This window comes from Fistularia commersonii, chromosome 24 (assembly GCF_037954325.1).
Source record: "Fistularia commersonii isolate RoL2024-O1a breed Wild chromosome 24, RoL_Fcom_v1.0, whole genome shotgun sequence".
NCBI lineage: Eukaryota > Metazoa > Chordata > Actinopteri > Syngnathiformes > Fistulariidae > Fistularia > Fistularia commersonii.
In genome coordinates, this window is record NC_141307.1 from 10572070 (window position 1) to 10593314 (window position 21245).

At 41.6% G+C, this 21245-nt stretch overlaps 1 protein-coding gene across 7 annotated transcripts in view; it reads left to right on the forward strand.

Annotated features, from left to right (window-relative positions):
• The window catches only part of dync1i1a (dynein cytoplasmic 1 intermediate chain 1a), a 60706-nt gene that overhangs the window by 11935 nt on the left and 27526 nt on the right, over positions 1-21245 (forward strand). For 5 of the 7 annotated variants that reach the window (XM_086171198.1, XM_086171202.1, XM_086171204.1 and 2 more), the window contains 4 exons: positions 9377-9466; positions 12910-13084; positions 13724-13823; positions 13953-14078. In XM_086171198.1, the coding sequence (XP_086027324.1) occupies positions 9377-9466; positions 12910-13084; positions 13724-13823; positions 13953-14078 (491 nt within the window). The remainder of the gene's footprint in view (positions 1-9376; positions 9467-12909; positions 13085-13723; positions 13824-13952; positions 14079-21245) is intronic. The other 2 variants (XM_086171201.1, XM_086171205.1) reach the window with 1 other exon arrangement.

Sequence of the window (21245 nt, forward strand, 5' to 3'; positions counted from 1 at the left end):
GATATTGAACAAAATGTACTTGATACAAATTAACCATTGATTAAAAAAAAAAAGGTACTTGCGAAGTCATCAGTGTTTTTGTTAGGTTTCTCTGAACGACTGTTCTTTTGAAATTTGAAAGTGTACAAGAAACGACTAGTCTTGTTTTTTCTCACCAAGAAATAATCGACATCTCTAACGAACACTTCATCTAAGTTTTTTTTCTTGAGTGGAAACAACTGAAAAGGTTTGTAGCTTAACAGTAAAATAGATATGAAACTTTATTATCTGGAATCAGTAAAAGCAACTGCTGGCCAGCTTTGCTCCCTCGCTAGATTTAGCCAACTTGCAAGGAACTTGCAACAGCAAGGAACTCCCGCTGACGGTTGCATGTAGCTGTGGTGTTTCCATCCATTTTTCAATGCTAATGATTTTCCTGCTGGCGTGGAATCCAGGCCGTCCTGGCTTTAGCCTTCCACATTCACGTACAAGTACAACAAGCTGTCAAACCAGCAACCGATCTCTCGAATAGATTTAGCTGCAACGATTTTCCTTGTTTTGTGTATCAACACAGGGAACTGACCAGCGCCTCCCGCTCCTTTTCCAATCCCATGATTGACCCAAAGAAACCCTTCTAAACCAGGGAAGGGGGGGGTTAGCTTCTTTCACTTGCGCTAAAAGTTTTTCAAGGGAGTCACAGATGATTGCAATTTTCCCCCCAAGAGCACGACATAGTGAGGTACACGAACCTCCTCTTCACATCGCAGTCATTCTCTCGTTTTCTGGTAAAATGGCCATCATCCAAAATAATATTTGCCATCTGACAAGTGCCGCCCAAGATGAGTAGGAATACAGTTACACCTTTTTTTTTTTTTTTCCTCTTTTTTGACATGCACCTCCCACCCAATTCTTGCATTTTTATTTGTGTGTAAAACACTAGTTGGGCTTGAACCTTTCCCTGGGTGGTCTTCCTTGTACTACGAGATCCCTTCAACTCTCCGGGGATTTTCATTTGAGAGGGTTTGCGGTTCACTGCCACAGCTAGCCAGCAGCTTATAGCTCTGCTTCAGTTGTTTTTTGTTTTTTTTTCTCCCCCATGTACAGTATTTAACCCTTCGTATGTCTGGTTTTGTGACTTCACATGAGAAATTGCATCAAGTCACTAAATCCTAACTATTTTTTGAAGTCAATAAAAACAAATGCAGCAATCACACTGTTTTCTCCTCAAATAGAAATCCCCTGAAATCCAAGCTTTAGATTTATCTTTTCATAAGCCGAATTTCCAAACCATTAACATAGCTTAGACAATTTAGGGGGAGAAAAAAAATTGATGACTTTGCTGGTATTGTAGGACAGATGTGGGCCTGCAGTAACACGGCTCTCCAGTAGGGGGCACTCTTGTCACATACAGAATGACTTCCCTTGAGCCCCACAGGAAACTGTTACAGAGATTTCAATGGGAAATATCAAATTCAATTTCATTTAGAATGAATGTTTTGACTCCGCAGATTCGGGTAATAATTCCAATGGCACAATTCCATGAAGTGGATCCCACATGTTTTTTTTTTTTTTTTTTTTGCATCATAACACATTTTTTTAAAACTAATTTCCCCATTCATGCTTGTTTGTTTATTTTGATGTTGTTGCAGATGTGCGGTGAATACCGTTATGAATCCATAATGAGAGCTCTCGAGCACTTGGTCTGTGGCTGGGGCTTCCGAAAAGGCTGGGCCTGTAAAAAACAAACAAAACAAAAAAAAGCGTCTTTTCCCATATGTACCGTACATTCATCCCTCGTGAAAACAAAATGAAACACCGCTGAAGTCCAAGTGGCAAACACAAGACCACCAATAAGTACAAGCCACACACAGATGCTAACATCTCTATTTCAGAGTGACACAAATGCTTGCTCAGAGTACATGTTGAAATGGGGGAGCCAATGCCATAGCTGTGATTTTATGCAACACCCTTTTTTTTTTGTAAGTCTTGCTCTCTCCCTCTCTCACCAACTTGAATTTTGACAGTTTGGAAAGTTTGAAGTCATGGATTTTAATCAGGGCCTTGTGGCCGGGGCTCAGAGCATGGAGCGGTGTGGCGTGGCATGATGGCTTAGTTTGAAAATTTGAGGCTAGGCAGACGCCAAGCCCAGGCAGCGATGCTACGAAACAGTGGACGGCGAGGCACGGAGACAGGCAGGAAAAGAGCGAAAGACCTCATACTGCGGGGTTGGACACAGACACTCTGAGGCTAGAGTAGGCTGCGTTCGCGCAGAAACTGTGGGGAAATGTGGTGAAGGGGAATTAACTAAATAATCCTGTGGGTTTTAGCCTCAAAAGTTTTACATCAGGCCCTGCTGTGAGCGAGTGAGTGTGCATGATTGTGTGTGTGTGAGTCTGTGCATGTAAAAACACATTATATTTTTACCCCTACTGTGACAATCATGATTCGTTGAATCATGATGAATTTTAAATAATGTTTTCTATTACAGCAAATATGGACTATAAACTCCATCAAGAACAGAATTAAACTCATAAATCAAAAGAAAACACAGCTGTCCCCATTTGATATCCTTTGCCAATCTACACCCAGAAATCTTTAAATATAAAATTGCAAACATTAATTGTACTTATTGTTGAGCTTGATATTGCATACATAGAAAGGGTGAAGGTCTTATTTTTCCATAAATATCATCACCCATCACTGAAACCTAAAGACGTCTCAGCATAGGTCGGCACCTGTACTCAGTCACTGTATAGTTATTTCCCGAAACTCTTCTTGATAAATCAGAAAGAATTATAAATACTTTCTTGATTTAGGTAACTAAGTGTATGAACTGTTACGCTCTCAGTGTACATAAGCTCAGATCTGCAGCCAACCCAATCAATTTGAACCTCACTCCCTTTGTCACCAGCTGAACTTATTAGTGTAGAGACCTTCTCGGAATATGAAATCCGTCGATAAATAAACTCAACATTTTTTTCTTGTTTGTAACGGTAGAAATCCCTTGCTCCTCTGAATGCAAGTGCATCCCCCATCATTCCATATATTTACTGCCCCCACATATGGGGCAGTTACCACTTGAACCTGCTTTATGCCTTCTTTTTCTGTGTAATTAGTTTTAAACAGATTGTTTCTGTAAAGGTCTGTTTTTTTTCTTCATCAGTAAATGTCCTCTAGTCTCTTCTGGACAGATTGTTTTGTTTTGCTCAACTTCATTCGCCAGTTGCAGTCAGTGTGATTCTAAAATTTATTTCCACCCCTTGGACTACAAGGACCAAGTACAGCTAGTCTTGGGGAGGATAAAAACAAGAGAATTCCCCTCGATGCCTCATCAGGTCATTTGTGGCATATTTTGGGGTGAAAGGGTCTCTTCATCTATATCTGTGTGCCGTGGCTTTGTTTTACAATAAGAGTTGTTCTTGGTGAAGCTAATGCATGTGTGTGGGTGTGCATGTGAGTGTCGTGCCAGGGCCACATTAGAGAACTCTTTCAAGTCGTCTCGCCTCCCCCTACTCCTCCGCATAGTGCTTGTGTTGTGGTCTGGTCAGCAGACGACCTCCCAGGACCCCCGCGTACCGCGAGAACGCACACGGCAAAGTAACTTGCTCGCCATATCGTGGGCATTTTCAGAGCGTGGAATCCCCCCGAGATCTGCTTTTTCTTGTGTTTTTTTGCTACCTCCTCTCTCATATGTGTCTTATAGAACTCTTCAATATGTTCTCACGTGAATTAATTCCACTGTCGCCTCTGGACTGACCGAGTAGTAAGTCGGCCTACCTATTTAATTCGTTCTTTGACTCCGTTAGCGAACCAAATCAATTGTTTCCTGTTGAAATCAACATAGATCCACTTGAGCCGTTCTCCAGCTTCAAAAAAACATACTGGACTCTTTTGAAGCTTTTTTTGGGGGGGAGCAGAAATACAGAAAGGAATTAAAGTCCCAATTTTCGGACTATTGAGTTCATCTGGATACAAGCCGCAAGCGTCTATTTGTAACATTAGATATTTACTCATAAACAGCTCGTAGCTTGTCATTAAATATGTACCGTATATACTTATTTCCGACCGTTGCCTGTAACATGTCTGGTTAAAAAAAAAACAGTAGCCTATCAGGAAAAGTCATTGATCGCTTCATCTTTAGCCTGTATCCACTAAAACCGACAAAGTCTTCTTCAGTGTGGCTCTCAATGTCATGCGTGACCGGGATAAATATTTTGGCCACATGAAGCTCGTCAGCCCTTAAAATTCGATAAATTAGCAACATCATTGTTTAAGCTGCAGTGTTCAAAGCCTGTGGATAAAATTAGCGGCTAATAGCTTGGCAATAACGGTATTAGCGATTCTGGTGTTTTTTTGTCTTCTTTCCAGCACTTGTACTTAGCGTTTCCTTCACTACATCAGCAAAAGTAAAGCCTTCTCGCATGGACCACCCTCGCTAACGCTATCTCCAGCTAGCTGTCTTTCATCAAGCCAAGCTAAAAATCGCTTTTCTACTTTTTCCAAGACTTGAGACCATTGCTTTGTCGATGTAGTTGCCGCATTAGCCACATCGGCCTTCTTTGGTGCATCTTTGTTATTCAGGATTGTACAGATGGTCGAATTGGCCGAATCATGATCAGCCTATCTGAAACACAAACACCACTCTCACGTTTAGCTCTTATTTTCTTTTCAGATCGACTGCAATTCTTGATTTTTTCTTAACACCATTAGCACTAGAATTTTTTTTGGGAGCCATAATGAGGGCTAGCTTATTGAAAAAAAACATTTTAATAGGAGGATAGAACTATGGATTTGATCAAAAACTGTTTGTTGGCTGATTGTTGTGATTACGGGTGTTTCTAAACTGAGGTTCTGCTGTAGTCTATGACACACATGCAGCTACGTGTGCTATGTGTGCATCTGTTTAAAAAAATTGAGGTAATTATTCATTTATCAAAAATCTTTCATTGGGATTTTTTTAACTGTGCAATAAATTGATATGATAGAATATTAAATCACATGTTCTTGCCGCCTGGCAAGTGACTGCCCAGTATTTGAGAAAGGTGTCTGCATGGCGGGGTATTGACAAGAGCTGGCTATTTACTACGTGCAATATTGTATTACGGCATTTATTTTGTATCCATTAGCGTACAGTAGACATATTAGCATTTGCTTGCGATACGATATTTAAGAATATTGCTTTTGAATGCTTTACCGTTGCACTTTTAAGCTCTCAAATAACTTGTTTAGTCTGCATTCAATAGCTGATGTGTGTTTTTGTGTTCCAGCGGTCCAAGCGATAAGAGATACACAGTTATCGGAGGGCTTGCGGTTCGAATAAGGCAGTGTGTGAGTTTGGAAAGTAGCTCTGGTGATATATATAATTTTCTGTTGTAATGAGTATGCCGGTTAACACATATGTACACTGGTTCTGCTCGCCATATTGTTCAAGTCTTTATTGATTTTTGGCTGAGCCATGTCTGATTACGAGAACCCTGTAGAGCTGACCGAGTGCTGAACTAGTGCTTGTAAACACTAATCTACTGAGCCGAGAACTTAATCACTCTTAACCCGAACAACAGAAAGTAATTCCCTTTCTGCTCACTTAAACAAATACTATATATATTGTACGGAATATAATAATGGCCATTTGACCGGTGAATGTTGTGTGCGAAAAGAGCACCTGTGCAAATACATTTATAAAGACTTTGACACATAAATGTCTCTCCACACTGAATTTGTGTGTCCACACATTCCTGCTGGGCTGTGCTAAATTGACTGAGCCTGGTCAGCATGAGTAGGCAGCCGGTGGAAGATTGAGGCAGCCAGATGTGGTGGCCCTAGGCTACCGAGGATATCATTACTCCGAATGAGTAACAGGCCAAAATGGGAGCCCCCAACCAGAGTCTCATCAAGGTGGACCCCCATCTGCTCGTAGGGGGAGGATACCGGTTAACCTGTTGTCCCGCAGAGAGGAGTGGTATTAAGCGGCAGGTGGAAAGTGAAAGCATTTCATGACTAGAATGAGGTCAAAATAAGATAGTGTGCGGATACACGGGGTAGCATGTGCAATCACACGCTCTCGCTTTCCCTGTTTCTTGCCCAACTGGTCCAGCAGCAGGCGAGATAGTAAAAATGTTTCTTTTCTTTTTCACTTGAAACTTTACCGTATCATCTACAATCTTGTGTTTCCTGATTGCCTCTTTAAAATAGCTCTCTTGTTTAACTTTAAAAACACTACAGATGAATCTGACAATGTTCAGGTTGTTTTTTTCAGTTGTTTGACAAGATATTTTTTTGGTCCATAACAAGTGAATGCATATTGGTTCAAACAGGAAGTAGACTAATTCCCCTTAGTGAGGTAACCCGTAGTACATGAACAATGCTGCCTACTCTGTGGGTGTGTGGTGCCAGGAGTTGCAAGAAGCATGAAGAATTGTTATTTCAATAAAAATCGCGTTTTATAACACATATTTTAACCAATAGGTGTAGCCATTTTTTTTTTTATTAGCGCAGTACTTGCCTGGTTGGTGACGTGTGGAGATTGCTCGAGTTAACTGACTTTCCACTAGCGTTAACTTCGACTCAGCGTGGTAAAAACTGTATTAATGGCACATCATGCGGCTTTTGGGTGCCATTTCCAGTCCAAGGGAAACAAAGGAACTGATGTTAGGCTACACAGATTTCCAAGCGACAAGAAGAGAAGAAAGGAGTGAGAAATTGCTTGTTGACAGGTGCTACTAATTTTAAATGGACGCTAAAGCCAAAGACCATCCCTACAGTTTTCCTTTACCAGCATACAAAAGGGGGATGCGTGAAGCTCCCTGGAAGAAATATCACAGACAGGAGATGCTTGATGTTCTCCTGGGAGGACGTCAACAACCTGCTACTGCAGGAGTAGCATCTGATGACCAAAGGCCGGGTAAGAGCGTGATCACGGAGGAAGCTGACGGCCATTCGGCACAGCGGTCCGTAAATCTACAGCGAACAGCTGATGACAAAAAGTGGCAAAGTTAGCATAGCAATGCAGCTGCCACATGCATATCAGCGACTTTTGCAGATACTTCTCTCTTTGTTGTTCTTCGTTTTGAAGCTCATTATTGCACCGTAGGGTTTAATGAAAGAGGCCGAGCCAAAGGCCATCCTTGTTAATTATCATTTTTATATAACTGCAAGAAATATTGATCAAAGTGGACAACACTTGCCCTTTTAAGGAATCGTTTTCACTACATTTTGACCATCTGCTGTCGCTTTTCATGGTTATGTGAAGTCTGCGGTGTCTTTGGCCAACTGCATCATAAAAAATACAAGCCTGGTGTGAAACTTTGCTTGAATAAAAGTACATATCAGCTGTCAATTGGAGTTTACTGTCTTTTAGAAGCATGTATTAATAATGTGTCAATTTGAATTTGTTTTCCTTTGTCTTTAATTTTTTTGTGTATATCCAAAAGTAGAAATACAAAGTATCTAAAACTTGATTTTAATTGTCATACTTTTGTAAATCTCAAGTTAGTGAATATTGCGTGTTTTTGTCTTGTTTAGCAGCTGGTAAAATTGGTCTGTATGGAGGCTAGTTCAGTCCCAGATGAAGCTAGCAGCAGTGGGCCTGTAAATGATACCTACTATTTTATAGGCTTGTTTTTTTTTTTTTTTGTCTTTTTTCTGGCAATTCTCTCATCTGATGCTTTAGAAAAACACAAGACGGACCCCAGAGCCAATGGCTGTTGGACACTCATCCATTCCTCGGCTGCAGGAGATTTGCACACAAATTGCTGACAATGCTGACATACAAACAAACTCAATAACAGGCATTTCCTGCATTGCGGAGGCTTTAAAAGTTGAGGAAGATTAAAATTTTGAATTTGACGGGTATTCGTGTGCGTTTCTCCTTTTCGCAGATCGACTGTTTTTAGAACTCTGGATTTGAGCCGGGTTGGTGTTCTGATGAGATGAGATGGAAATTGTTGTGCCAGGGTTTCAAGCAAAAACATAACCGTAATAGAAATAGTAGGAAGGAGGAAGAATAAGAAATACAATGAAATATAAATTGTCTTAACTGTTAATTGTTAACTACAAAGATATGAGTACAAGTCTGCCCGCCTTGTCCTCTCTGGCTTTTCCTCCATGAACTGCATCTTCACTGTCATGCACTGTGTTCAATTTAGCAACTTAGAACCTCATGAATCAAAAAAGACCAGAATTTTTTTTTGGGGTGAATAATAATATTGATAACAATACTCATACGGCCTGCAGTTAGTAGGAGGAAATAGACACGTCATCTGTGCAGCAGCCCTTGAGCAAGTAGTTTTAGCCGTGCCCTACACCAGCTGAGTAAAACACACCCCGACTTGTGCGTGTGAGGGAGATGGAGAGAGAGATGACACATCTGAGAGCGTGATGTAGTCACTTCCTCCCACTGGACTAAGCGACTGTTGTCAGCCTGACCCCACGCCACTTAACCCCTCGCCACCCCTGGCACTGTGGGTGAGGGCCCCGGGGGTGTGTGTTGGCAAGGGAGAGAAAGATAGACTGTATATGTGTGCATGGCGTGTGTGTCGGCCCGCTGCAGGTGTCTGGCCGCGGTGTTAAGAGGTCTGCCGAGAGGCCCATGTCTCTCAGAGGGAGAAAGAAAAGCGGAGGGAGGGGGCGGACGAGGGTTAGCAATACATACCCTAAGGGGGGAAGCCGGGTCTTTGTGGTAGCGATGTGGAGGTCGGTAGCTGAGAAGCAGGTGCTTGTGTTGACAGTAACCTTTCGTGCTCGAAGCCCACCTCCTCCCAGACACATTCGCCACATGCACTTAAAAAAATCCCAGAGTCAGGCATAATTGGCGAGCCTGATTGGAGGGAATGTAAAGCCCCACACACACACACACACACTCACACTCTGGGACTCTGGGATTTTTTGCTTTGGGTCAAAGGTGACTGGAGTCCACAAAACGATGACATTTCCTGTGTGTGTGTGTGTGTGTTTCACACGTGTGTGCCTCTGTCTTAATGTGTAAGGAGTGTGTTTTTGCGATCACGTATGTGTGTTATTCATGTAAACATTCGGGGAAGTTCGGCCATCACAAATGGGACTCTCCAGTTATATTACTTCCGCTGAGCCATGCGTACTTGTTACTGTCAGTTATAAAGGTCTCATTGCCTCATTTTTTTTCCAAGTTTTCAAAAATAAATGCTTCTGCAAGTGTGCGTGTTTGTAAATGAAACACATTTGAAGCAAATGTCAGGTCGTCAGGTGTACGAGCGGGCGTCTGGGAATGATTATTTTTGCGAGAAGGAAGTGGAAGGCAGCACATAGCGGGAGGTCAAAGAAAACTGAAATGGTGTTGATTAACATGAGTATTGTGTGTCTTTCTCTCTCTCTCTCTTTCTCTCTCTCACTTGTGTTGATTTTTTTTTTTTTTACCCTGCAGAGGAGGAAGAGGAAGACGAGGAGATGATGGAGACAAAGCCTGGCCAAGAGTCGGAGCAGCTGGATGATGAGGACAGGGAAAGTAAAGAAGGTATAACATGGACCCCTCAGACTATTGGTGTAGTCAGTATTCTCATTATAATGCTATTTTTTTTTAACAGGTCTACATATTATATAGTCTATATATAAAATAAACAGAAGTATATCGTAAATAAAGGTAAAAATAATTTTCGATAAAAATACAGTGAAGTAACTCCAACATCAATAAGGCGCTTTAAACAAAATGTATTATGATTATTATCGCTTTTCCTCTTCCACTCGGTCGTTGGAGAGTTGTCATACTGTACATACCGATCAGGAGGTCCTTTGCTGTTCCTGTTCATCCATACCGAAAACAAATACCGTCTCTGTCGCCATTACTGCCGCGGAGATTGTTTGTCTACCAGATTTCCTGTATCGGCTTTGTTGGAGCTCATTTATCGGCTATCGATTAAGTCTTTACGGTGGCGTAAAGGCCAAAAACGAGGAAAAATTAAGCTACGTCTGTGCTATAACCCCACCTGGGAGGACTAATTTGTCTCATACTAGAATGTGTTGTTAAAAAAGTACAAAGAATTATTTCTTTTAAAAGTGCAACCCAGAGGCGCAGCTATTGCTTTACTAGCGCAGTGCAAGCTGGGTTCATGATGTATACAGGTTGCTCGTGTTAACTTCCTGCTAACGTTAGCTTCGGCTCGGTATGTTACCGACCAAAGACCGGGTACGAGCATGATCACGGAGGAAACTGAAGGTCTAAGTCAACGGTAAAGCACTGACGATAAAGAGCGGAGCTCCTTACAACAGACGTTCTCTCTCTGTTAGCATAGCAACGCAATTATCACATGCACTCCAGCGACTTTCGCCGACTCTTAACTCCTGGCGCCTTTGTTCATTTTCATTTTGAAGCTCATTTGGACGTCATTCACAACTTTCTCAGGTCCAAACTGGAAGGACTGCACAGATGAAATGTTTTTGTCCTGTATGGGAAAAAAAAACATGACTGAGGCAAAGTCCAACCTTGTGATGTCACTACCCAGACAGCGTTACGACGTAAACACGTTTTTTGTCATCATTTTGTACATACGTTTGATTATTTGATTACATTACATCACATTACATCATAAAAATTGATTAAATAAGGCAATAACATCTCTGTAACTGTGGTTCCCCCCACGACTCTGAAGATTTTCTTATAATTTCCTCAAAACTGTCATTTTTAAGTCTGCGACTGCAAAATTATAAGGTGTAGGCCCGCCATTAACAGTTTCCGTTTAAAGCACAATCCTCAAATCACTTTGGAATTCAGCCCCTTCTTGAACCTTGCGTCTGCTCCCCTCGGCGGCCGTCACAAAACGGGGCCACTTGTGCATCAGACCCTGCACGAGTTAGTGGGTATATCAGATGGAGGGACGGGGAGGGGTTACAGTCGGGGTCAAAGCGGGTCCAGCCTATCAGCTCCGTGGCACGCAGGGGTCAACGCTGGTTAAAAACCTGTCATTTGACCTCTCAGCCATACTTCAAAGTGGACACGAGGTTTGTGCATAATTAATAGGCGCAGATCCTGATTGTGCACAGTTAGATGAATTCATAAATAGACTCATTTAGAAGTAGACGGTCATCGGTCTGCCCCCCTTCGGAAAGTCCGCACTTTCATCTCCGGCGCTCAATTCACTGGGGCCGGCTCGACGAGTCGTAAAGAAACACAAAGGGATCAAAGTTAAGGACCTGGGTAAAGGTCGGCGCATGTATGCACGTGCACGCTTACGTGCTAAATGGTGCGCTCGCCCGGGGGCGAGGCTTGGAATACCAGACAGCACGCTGTGCGACGACCATTACGCCGAAAAAGAGGCGGGTTTCGCTCTGCGGGCTTCGTTCCATCCCGTTTATGACGGTCTTTTGGAAATATTTGATTCAAAGACATGCATAAAGGCCTGCTTGCGGTTTATTAAGTCATGATTGTAGTTTTTCTTTTGCAAAGGGTAGCATATGACGTACTGTTTTAATGATGTAGTGAGCGTTACAGAACCAGTGGCTGACAAAATTATCGGGGGGCAGCTTTTGCCACGATGACAAAGGTGACCCGCTAAATAGTTAAATTATCAATTATCATAATTTACATTTGTCTTGTCAAAATGACATAACAATACAATTTGTGACCATTAGGTGGCGAGATAAACACAGAGATGTTCCCTTTAGCTACATAAGCTACAAGGAAGGCACATCTAAGATTGTTCAGGAGTGACATTATCTACATTGACAACAGTGGATTGAGCATTTCTTCATTAAAGAATTGTCAGTTTACATTCAGATACAGTAGAACCTGGGCTTACGAACTCATCAATCACAAACAGATTGGTCTAGGAGGAGAATTTTTGATAGAATTTTGAAAAAAGTCTCCCGTGTTGTAGCTTTGTTGTGTAGCATCGGTTGTGAGTCCTACACCGCATTGTTTCATCGGTTATCATTCTGTTCTAGTGTTATAACGCTTTTTTCAGTAAGCTAACACTCCTTATGGCTTCCAAAAAGGTTAGAAGTGCTAGTGATAGTGGTGTTAAGAAGAAGTTAAGAATTTCAGTCAATCTGAAGAAGGAAATATTCGCTAAACTTAAGTACAGTGTTTGCGTTACTGATCTTGCTGCAATACCAAGCACTGCAATGTGGCTGAGTCAATCATCCATAGAATCCTATAGAACAAAGATGATCTAGACAAAGATGGTTGATGTGGCTAAAGGGGCGACTACGTTATCAAATCAAGAAAATGACTGTTAGTTTGGATGAATGAAAGACTGCTAGCTAGAGATAGCGAGGGTCTCATATGTGAAAAGGCTTTACTGATACATGCGGATTTACGAGTAAAAGTGCTGGCAAGAAGAGAAATAACACCAGAAACACAGTAATAATAAAGCTTATCTTTAATTCCTTTCTGTATTTTTAAAATAAACTCATAAAAAACTTTCAAAAGAGTCCCGTTTGTTTTTGTTGCTGGGGAACAGATCAATGGGATTTATATTGATTTAAATCAGATATACTGATTCGGTTTGCAAACATTTCGAGTCAAAAAACAAACTAAATTCGAGAGCAGAGGTTTTACTGTATCTCTATATATAAAGACAGGGGAGTGCTTGTTTTTTAGAGAAAAAAAAAGTGATTTTATGGAGTGACAATTGCCCTCAAAAAGGGGCGGTTCCTCACAGAGCAGCTCTGTATCCTGATTGCAACGGTTGGAACGGCTGTAACAGTTCCTTAATGGCATCCATTCCCACAATCACCTTATTTGTTTTACTTTCTGTCTTTAAATGATTAAAACAGCTCTTCTACTGTACATAATAATCATTTTCTAAGTTTTTTTCATACCAAAATTATTGTTAACATAATTGTTTTTTCATGATGACTTGATTAGTCCTTCGACATTTGGCTTTAAGACAGTTTAATCAGCTTTTTTTTGAAGTAAATTTTCTCTCTCTCAGCTTTTTTCTTATCTTCTGTCTTCTCCAGCAGGCTCTTTTCCGGTGCTCCGAGAGCTGACGGAGGAGGAAAGGCAGCAGATACTTCACTCCTCTGAGTTTCAGAGCTTCCTTGACTGCAGCATCCGGGTGATGGAAAGAGCTCTGGCTGAAGACAGCGACATTTTTTTTGACTACAGTGGACGCGACCTTGAAGAGAAGGAAGGGTGAGCGGGGCGGAGGCAAAAGGAATGGTTTGGATGAGAGAGCTAATACCTTTTAGACAAGAAAGAAGAAGAATGCCGCTTTTAACAAATCCACTTTGACCAGTGTAGCCAATAGAGACGCATGAAGCCACTGGTGAAATATAGACTTTGTGTAACAAAAATTTTGTGTATTTTATTTGCTTTTTTTTTTTTTTTTTTTTTGTTAAACAAATTAAATACATATTAAAATATGTACTTCCTCATTTTAAGTTTTATTTGTTCTGTCTCTAAGTATTTCATATTTCATTTATTTGTAAATTTGTACATGCAGGTTAAGCTAATTATATTTTGCATTATTTTCCATGTTTAAGCCGCAGGGGTGAAATGGTTTCATTATGGATAATTTTTAATCATCATTTTTTTTATACTGATTTAAATGAACTGATTTATAATTCCTGTTCATTTATTGTTACTCAAAGATATACGCAGCGGATTGTGGTACCCGAGGATCGATAACCAATAATTGCATTATACCGAATTAAAACTTTTCGCTTGCATCAACTTGCCAACCCTGATTTAAAAAACAAAAAAAACAAAAAAAAAACAAAACCCACAAGTCGGAATGTTATCTATATTATCTTTTTTTCCTCCCTCCACCAGGGACCTGGCAGGCGGGTCCAGTTTGTCCTTCAGTAGGCTTTTCTATGACGAACACTGGTCCAAACACCGGGTTATCACCTGCCTTGACTGGTCCCCTCAGGTATTATCCGCAATCTCACGCCCTTTTTGAATCTTAAAAAAATGACCGGACAATGACATGAAGCAATAGCAGCTCCTTGTAGTAATTTCTTCCACCATTATCTTTTTTTTTTTATTTTTTTTTACTTAGTATCCGGAGCTGCTCGTCGCCTCTTACAACAACAATGAAGACGCCCCCCACGAGCCGGATGGTGTCGCCTTGGTATGGAACATCAAGTTTAAGAAGAATACACCGGAGTACATCTTTCATTGTCAGGTACAGTGATGGTCGTATTATTTCAACCAAATACCGCGTGTACGTCTCTGACACTCTTTTTTTGAGGGGGGGGGGGAGAATAACCCAGGTTTGTTTGTTTGTTTGTTTAGAAGTTTATTAGGACAGTGTACAAATACATTAAGCACAGAGGCAGAGATGTTTGTACCAGATTATAGCTCATAGCTAATTTCCATCTGTAGTCCTGGACAATACAAATATAAAACTGTAAAATAGACAATATATATAAGATATACATATAGGCAATCAAATAACTATACAATATATACAGGCAATAAAATATGTACTTTGCAAGTTGAAAGTGCTATTTTTGTGATATTGTTGTGATATTGCTACTTGGTCATCTGGGGGCCATCAGATGTTACCCAGAAGGGTAACATACCCGTCTGGCATTGTTAGTGTGAGCATGTTTGGTGCTCCAGAATCCAATTTTTAATGGCCCGTGTAAAGGTGTGAAAATCAGTCATGTTCTTAAAATTGTCTGGAAGCCCATTCCATTCTTTTCGTTTGTGTGTGGGCTCCACCAGACTCCACCAACAGCTTCATCCACCAGGCTGTCAGGATGTTGCACTGTCTTCCCACTATCCCACTCCTTCCTTTCCACCCCACCCAAAGATGCTGAACTGCCTCTCTTCATTCTTTACCCCCCACTCTCTACTGGACTCTTATAACATATTGAAACATTCCTTTTTTTTTGCACTACAGCTACTTCGCATGGAGTTAACTATCATGCTGCTTTTGCACCATTATACCATTTTGTTACCACCTACTGATCTTTGCACTAAACTGTACAAAAAAAAAACCAAACGTATGCTGCTACTCTCTCATGCTGTCAAATGTCAGTCTGTATCTGCATGTACTTTATGTGTGCTTCATAACTCACAGTCTAATGTTTACTTATTATTATCATATTGTTAATTTCATGTCACTGTGGGATTGTGAGAAATGTCTTCTCAATTCCTCTGTATGTCCAGTATAAGCGGATAAATCGACAACAAAGCTGACTTTGACTTTGAGTTGTGAGACGAACCAGTAGGTGTTGGGTGGATGGAGATGAGGGCTTGGGCGTGGGGGCTCGGGAATGAGTCCGCGCCGTATATAGACGTCTTGGTAGTAAAGAGATGTGGCCTACCACTTCCTAATCCAACGGCACCACATGTGTGCGTGCGTCGGGCCACCCACATGGATGCCATCGCTAATGCGATCATGCTGTGTTTCTCAATCATGCAAACGCGCCTATATGCATTAGTGCAAATGTGAGAACGCATCCATAATGGTGTTAATGTCATTTGCATTCGTCTCACTGTTGAGAGAAATAACCGCACACTGAGCCCGGCCGTGGCACGGACTGATTTTTCCTCTTTTTGTTAAGCAGACACACGACCGCACGGCTCTGCAGACTGCACGCTGCATGCAAAAATTTTGCTGCGAGAGTGGGTAAACAGACTTAATCCCACCTCTTGTCTCCGTTCAGCAGTCTTTTCCTTCTCCACGACGTAATTTATGACTCCGCAAAAATCTGCGCTGTCTCACAGAGGGATTGCAGCTATGCTTCTTGTCGCCGTAAAGCCTCAGCACTTCTTCCATAAGAGATAGTACATCATACTTTACTAGCATTGTGGTTCCTGATCACGCCAATCCGTGATTTTGGAGTATTTAATCATTGTAGACATGAGTAAATACATTTATGGAAGCCGTTAAAATTACTCAGGGCATCAAATGGAAGCGATCATTCGTGAATTTGCACTTAATCAAAGTGGAAATCGAACCACAAGAACACATTGCCGCCTGGTTGCACTGAAAATAGGAAAACGACACAAAGACAAAAACAAAAACATTGCCGTCTGGTTGCACTGTCGTCGTTACTGTTTTTGTTTTTTTTTATTGTGTGACACAGTTTACACGGTTTACTTCACCACATGCAGAAATCTGTTTAAAACTAGTGCTTGCTGGAAAAATACGGACCGGATTGAGTGATATCAGATAGATTAAACACAGACGGACACGGTGACAACAGAAATTCCCACTCTTCTGCCGTGCCGCATTAGCCGGGGGAGTTAGCGTGGCCCGGGGGTGTGCCATGCTCTTTCATGTGGCGCGAAAGACAAGGGTATGACAGAAAAACAGAGAAAAAACAGATAGAGTAGGAATGCAGGAATGAAGGGCTGTTATAAAGAGAAGAGGAGAAAATGGAGAAAAAATTATATAGAATGGAAAAAGAAAGAAACAGGGAGATTTTAAGCAAATTTGGCACCATTTTTCTCTCTTGTCACCGTCGGATCCGGACGAAAAGTTGCGCAGGAGGGGTTAGAGGAGGACAGAAGTGCTCTCTCTCTGCAGGGCTTTTGTTGGTAGTCATGGCTCTCTAGTTATCTGTGGATCAGATAGCTCTTAATGTGCACACATGTTCTGCCATTTAACCCCTGGAACCCGCGGGGTCCGGTATCTCTTGGCCTGCCTTTCTCTCGAAAACTAAAAACTACCGAATCCGTCACATGCGTTCCGCGCTTTTTTTTTTTTTTTTTTTCCAAATGCGCCCAGCGTTTACTGTACGCATACGCGACGCACATCTACTTACTTACTCGGTGGAAGGGTTGGCAGCCACTCGCTGTTGTTTTTGGCGAGCCCTCTTAGATGGCTTAGCCGCCGTTTGGTCAAAGCTTTTCATAAAACAAAAGCACCAAGACGGACCGCCTCTAAATTCATTGACGTTAAGTTTGCGTGTTTGTCCTCCAACTACGGCCATCTCGCTCTGTTTCCTCGGAAACTCTGTTTGGTCATCTTGTTGCTTCCTCCACTTACGCAAAATGGAAATGAAAATGCACGCTTATATATCCCAGCATGCACCGCATGCTACTTGAGTCGGCAGCTGCTTCCTGTAGTTGCGAGACCTCTTGCGGCTCAATATTGATCCATATATAAGGCGCACTGGATTATAAGGCGCACTGTCGGTTTTTTAGAAGAATAAAAGGCCCTTAGGTGCACCTAATAGCGTGGAAGAATGGTAGTCATGGTCAGAGGTGTCCTGAAGAGGTGCTGGTGTCACAAATTAACCATCAGCTTGCATTTTGCATTGTGAGCCTGTCGGTTCAGCTCCAAAAATCTAGATGTACAACTAGTATGGTTGTTCAAATCCGGAGTTTCTTTCCCCTCTCATCTGAGAGGCTCCTAAAGTTCTCAGCAACTAGTACCATTACTTTCAACTTGATTTGGTTGTTAGGTATTTTTTCCACAGTGCAGCCCCATGAACAATGTAGTGAACTGTTGCATTAGTATGGTGCTTGTCTGAAAATGAGGGAAATTCCTGTTACAGCTCCGTCTTGGGCACCAAGGGTTAACTTTAAGGGTTACCAAGATGTTATTTTCCTATTTGATCAATATTTGCAGCAGATTCATAAAAATTATAATAAAATCTCTCATCATACCTTAGTTAGTATAGAACTGTAAAAAAAACTTTTCATTCGTAGGCTGCCGTTGTTTACATCCCAATGCTGTCTGGGTAGTGACGCCACAAGGGTGGCCTTTGGCATGGACCCGTTCATTTTACCGTCTGGTGAAAAAACATGTCATCTGTGCTAACCGTTCTGTTTGGATCTGAGAGAGAACGTCCAAATGAGCTTCAAAATGAAGACCAGCAAAGACGCACAGAGGCAAGAGTCAGCAAAAACTGCTGCAGTGTGTGCAGCAACTGCATTGCTATGCTAACATCCAGCTAGAGCTTTGAATGTTTAAAACTTTGAATATTGATATAGAGTTCTCTTTTTATCTCAATGGTGTCTTGATGTAGTTCATTAACTACTTCTGTGTTTAATGTTTTTGTTAATTTTATCTTTTTAACTGTGGAAATTTTTTCAACATTTTGGGGAATTCATTTGGCCACATTTCCTCTGCAAAATTTAGAGCAATAGTATTAGCAAATGGACAGTTTATAACCCTTGCAAATCAGAAAGCTGAACTGTCTGACCAGACAAGAAGTTACCTGGTTGCCAGCAAGAAATTGGTAAAATATCAACAACAAATCAAAGAAAAATTGGAGAAAAAAAATCTGAATAAACTTTAACAGGAACTGAAATCTACTGAAGAAAGAGATAAGAGATTGGTATAAAAAATTTTTTAAAAAAATCATGAAATAATACACTTTGCTAAGTGTGTACCCGAAAATTGTGGACAGTTTACAATTCACAGATAGATCTGCGGCACCTCCATAGCCCCACTTCGGGACCCACCGATACGTAACCTAGCCAAGTAAGTTTGCAATCCATCCGTCCGCGGGTCACGTTTGCACTTCGGGTGAGGGGGCGGCCGCTGTTGCGGACCCGCGTACTCACCGAGCACGCCGCCCCTCATCACGGATGTCCCAGCCGCCGGACCCGTCATCACTCCATCGCAGTTGGGTTCAATCTTGTAACTTCACACCAGCGTCTCAAGTGGGCAAAGTCACACCACATTAAAGGGCCCGTTTGACTTAAAACCTCTGCCGACCTCCAAACCACACGCCTCCCCTTAACAACCCCCACCGCTACTGTCATCTTCCATTGAACTCAGCCATGTTTTTATTAATATCTTGCTGCCTTGTGTCTCTCCCTGGGCCTTTGGCACACCCATAATGGTTAAGTAGGAAAAAGGGATGAGGAGGGGAGGGTGAGAGCAGAGAGTTGAACACCGTGCTGCAGCCCTGTGGTGAAACCGGTAAAATCACACTGATGGACGAAGCTGCATTAAGCGCAGTAAAGATATCCTATAATTACACGCTCAGCAGAAGGGGTAGAGTTGTGGGGTAAAGCTGTCATTTCAAATAAGTTGAGCTTCTCCTGTGAATGATAATTGAGTGTGGTGATTAATTTGTTAGATTATTTTCAACACTATCTAATTTACTAATGACCATCGGATTTTGGAAAACGATACATTGACAGAAAAGACAGAGGGATTATCGTATTTGATCGCTTTGAACGGTTTTGAAACAGCCTTACAAGCAAGTTAATTGTTTCAATGTTTGTGCTAGTATCGTCAAAAAAACGGTCGGCAATAAATGGAGGCTTTTAGTCAGGATTTCTGCCCAGCTTGAGTTGAATTATCCACATGAAATCTGTAGTTGTGTAGATTTCCATCCATTACAATTTTATGGAGGTGTTTCAATGGTATGAGCAGTGAGTAGCAGTTTACATTTAACTAATATAATTAAAAATTCAGGGTACAATTTTGCCATCCATACAATTATGTCTGTTTCTTGGATCATTTCAGAAAGTCAGTCTATTTAGCTGTCCAACGGTAATGATTGTTTTTCCCCGACATATTTCTGTATCTCCAGCAAAGGAGCATGCCTGACATATTTATATACATAGTCAATTATCTGTCGATACTTTTGGAATTGCAGAGCGTCCTATTTCCCATTTCTAAGCATGATGTTTTTTTCTAAAACCAAATTTAGAAAAATTTAGGCATTGAGCAGGTGCTCGAAAACTCTACAGTGAACAGTCCATTTCTGCCACGATGCGTTGAAAAGAGACCTGCCAGCATTAGTCAGATCATGACCACTAGCAAATAAATCTGACAGCTAGGTAAAAGGAAGTCAAGTCCTCCGTATATAAAATGAAAAATAATAAAAACGGAATTCTTTGGAAGTACCTCATGCGCGGCATCTGTTAAGCCCCTGATGAAATGTAGACAGTGATTGGTATTTCTCTTTCTTGCCAGCAACCACAGGGCGACAAAATCCATGGGGTGTCATAAACGAGTGGTTGGGCCGGGAAGAACAGAGGTTAAGATGCAGGGACGCAAAAGAAGTCGGATCCATCTGGTCCCGATAAGACAGAGTGGAAAACAGATGAGTGCGGTGAGCACATGTATGTAGAAGGATATACCGTCTGCCCCCCACTGCCCTCTTCCTTTTCTCAACATAGCACTTTTTGCTCTATTTCTGCTCTCCAAAAAAATCAGCAATAGTTGGTAACCAGAGAAAACAAAGAAAAAGGGATGGAACTGAAAGGGGGGGGGTCGTGTCTCTTTGAACCTACATAATCCCTCTGTGAGTTCTAGATTTCCTCACAACACTGCCGTCGATATTTCGAGGCTGTGACACGCACTTTGTTTTTAGATTCAGAAGGCCTTGTTTGCGAAAAAAAAAGAAAGAAAAGAAACTGTAACGCTTCTGCGTTTCATCTCTGCCAAGGTGTCTCTTGCTGCCACCAATGCTTATGGTTATGGTTGCTTATGACTTACCTGTGCTGCATGTAAGAGGAGTTAGTCACAGTTAGACCCAATCAAATTTCAGAATTTTCAGTCCTATTAGAGATGCAACCATGGCGGGTGCACTGCTGAGATGTCGGCTATTGACCAACGAGCTCAGTTGTATGGATTGGTAATCAGAACAGAATGGGAAGAACTCATTCATGGTACTTGTCAAATTTTGTTGCATCTTTTGGACTTGTTTTGCTTCTCAGAGATGTTTCCCTCCCCGTCCCCAATCCGAGGGGCGTCTGAACTTTGGAAGAAGAAGCCCTTCGGATGTGAGGCAAAACATCGCCAAGTAGCCATAAAACTACTGTTGCTGCGACGAGATAATGTAACGTGATGGGGCAGAGGTTTGTTCTATATTTAAGTATTTAATCTTGAAGCTCTAAAAAAAACAACTAAATGAATGCCTCAACGGAATACCTCTGAATTCAGTTATTCATTGCTTACATGACATTCACATTGTGGATCCACTTTCACGTATTATTCTTATTTCAGTCGTCGGTGGTTTAATGGCACAATTGTGCTCCTGAGCATTCAAGCTGATTCGGCATTTGATTTAAAGTATTTAAGGGAAAATGTTGGGGTTTTTTTTTCATGTCGAATCTCAGCCCTTCCTGGCAGACGACTCGAAAGCGCAACGACGTGGACAAAGTCAGCTAATTTCCAGGAGCTCTGTCACTAAGCCAGACGCCAAACGATGGCCTGACCCGTGGTTTCTCCGAGAGTTTAGTCAGGATTTCCCCTCATAAGATGGTGACACTGATAGGGCTTAGGGGCTTAAAATAACATTTGGAGCACATGGAGTGTTCTCCTTGGTTTGATTTAGCTCTTCTTTGTCATTACTCATGTGGGGTTGAGATTTTTATTCAGGACGATAAGTGGTGGAGGAATAAGAGCGAGTAAGGCTTTTTTTCA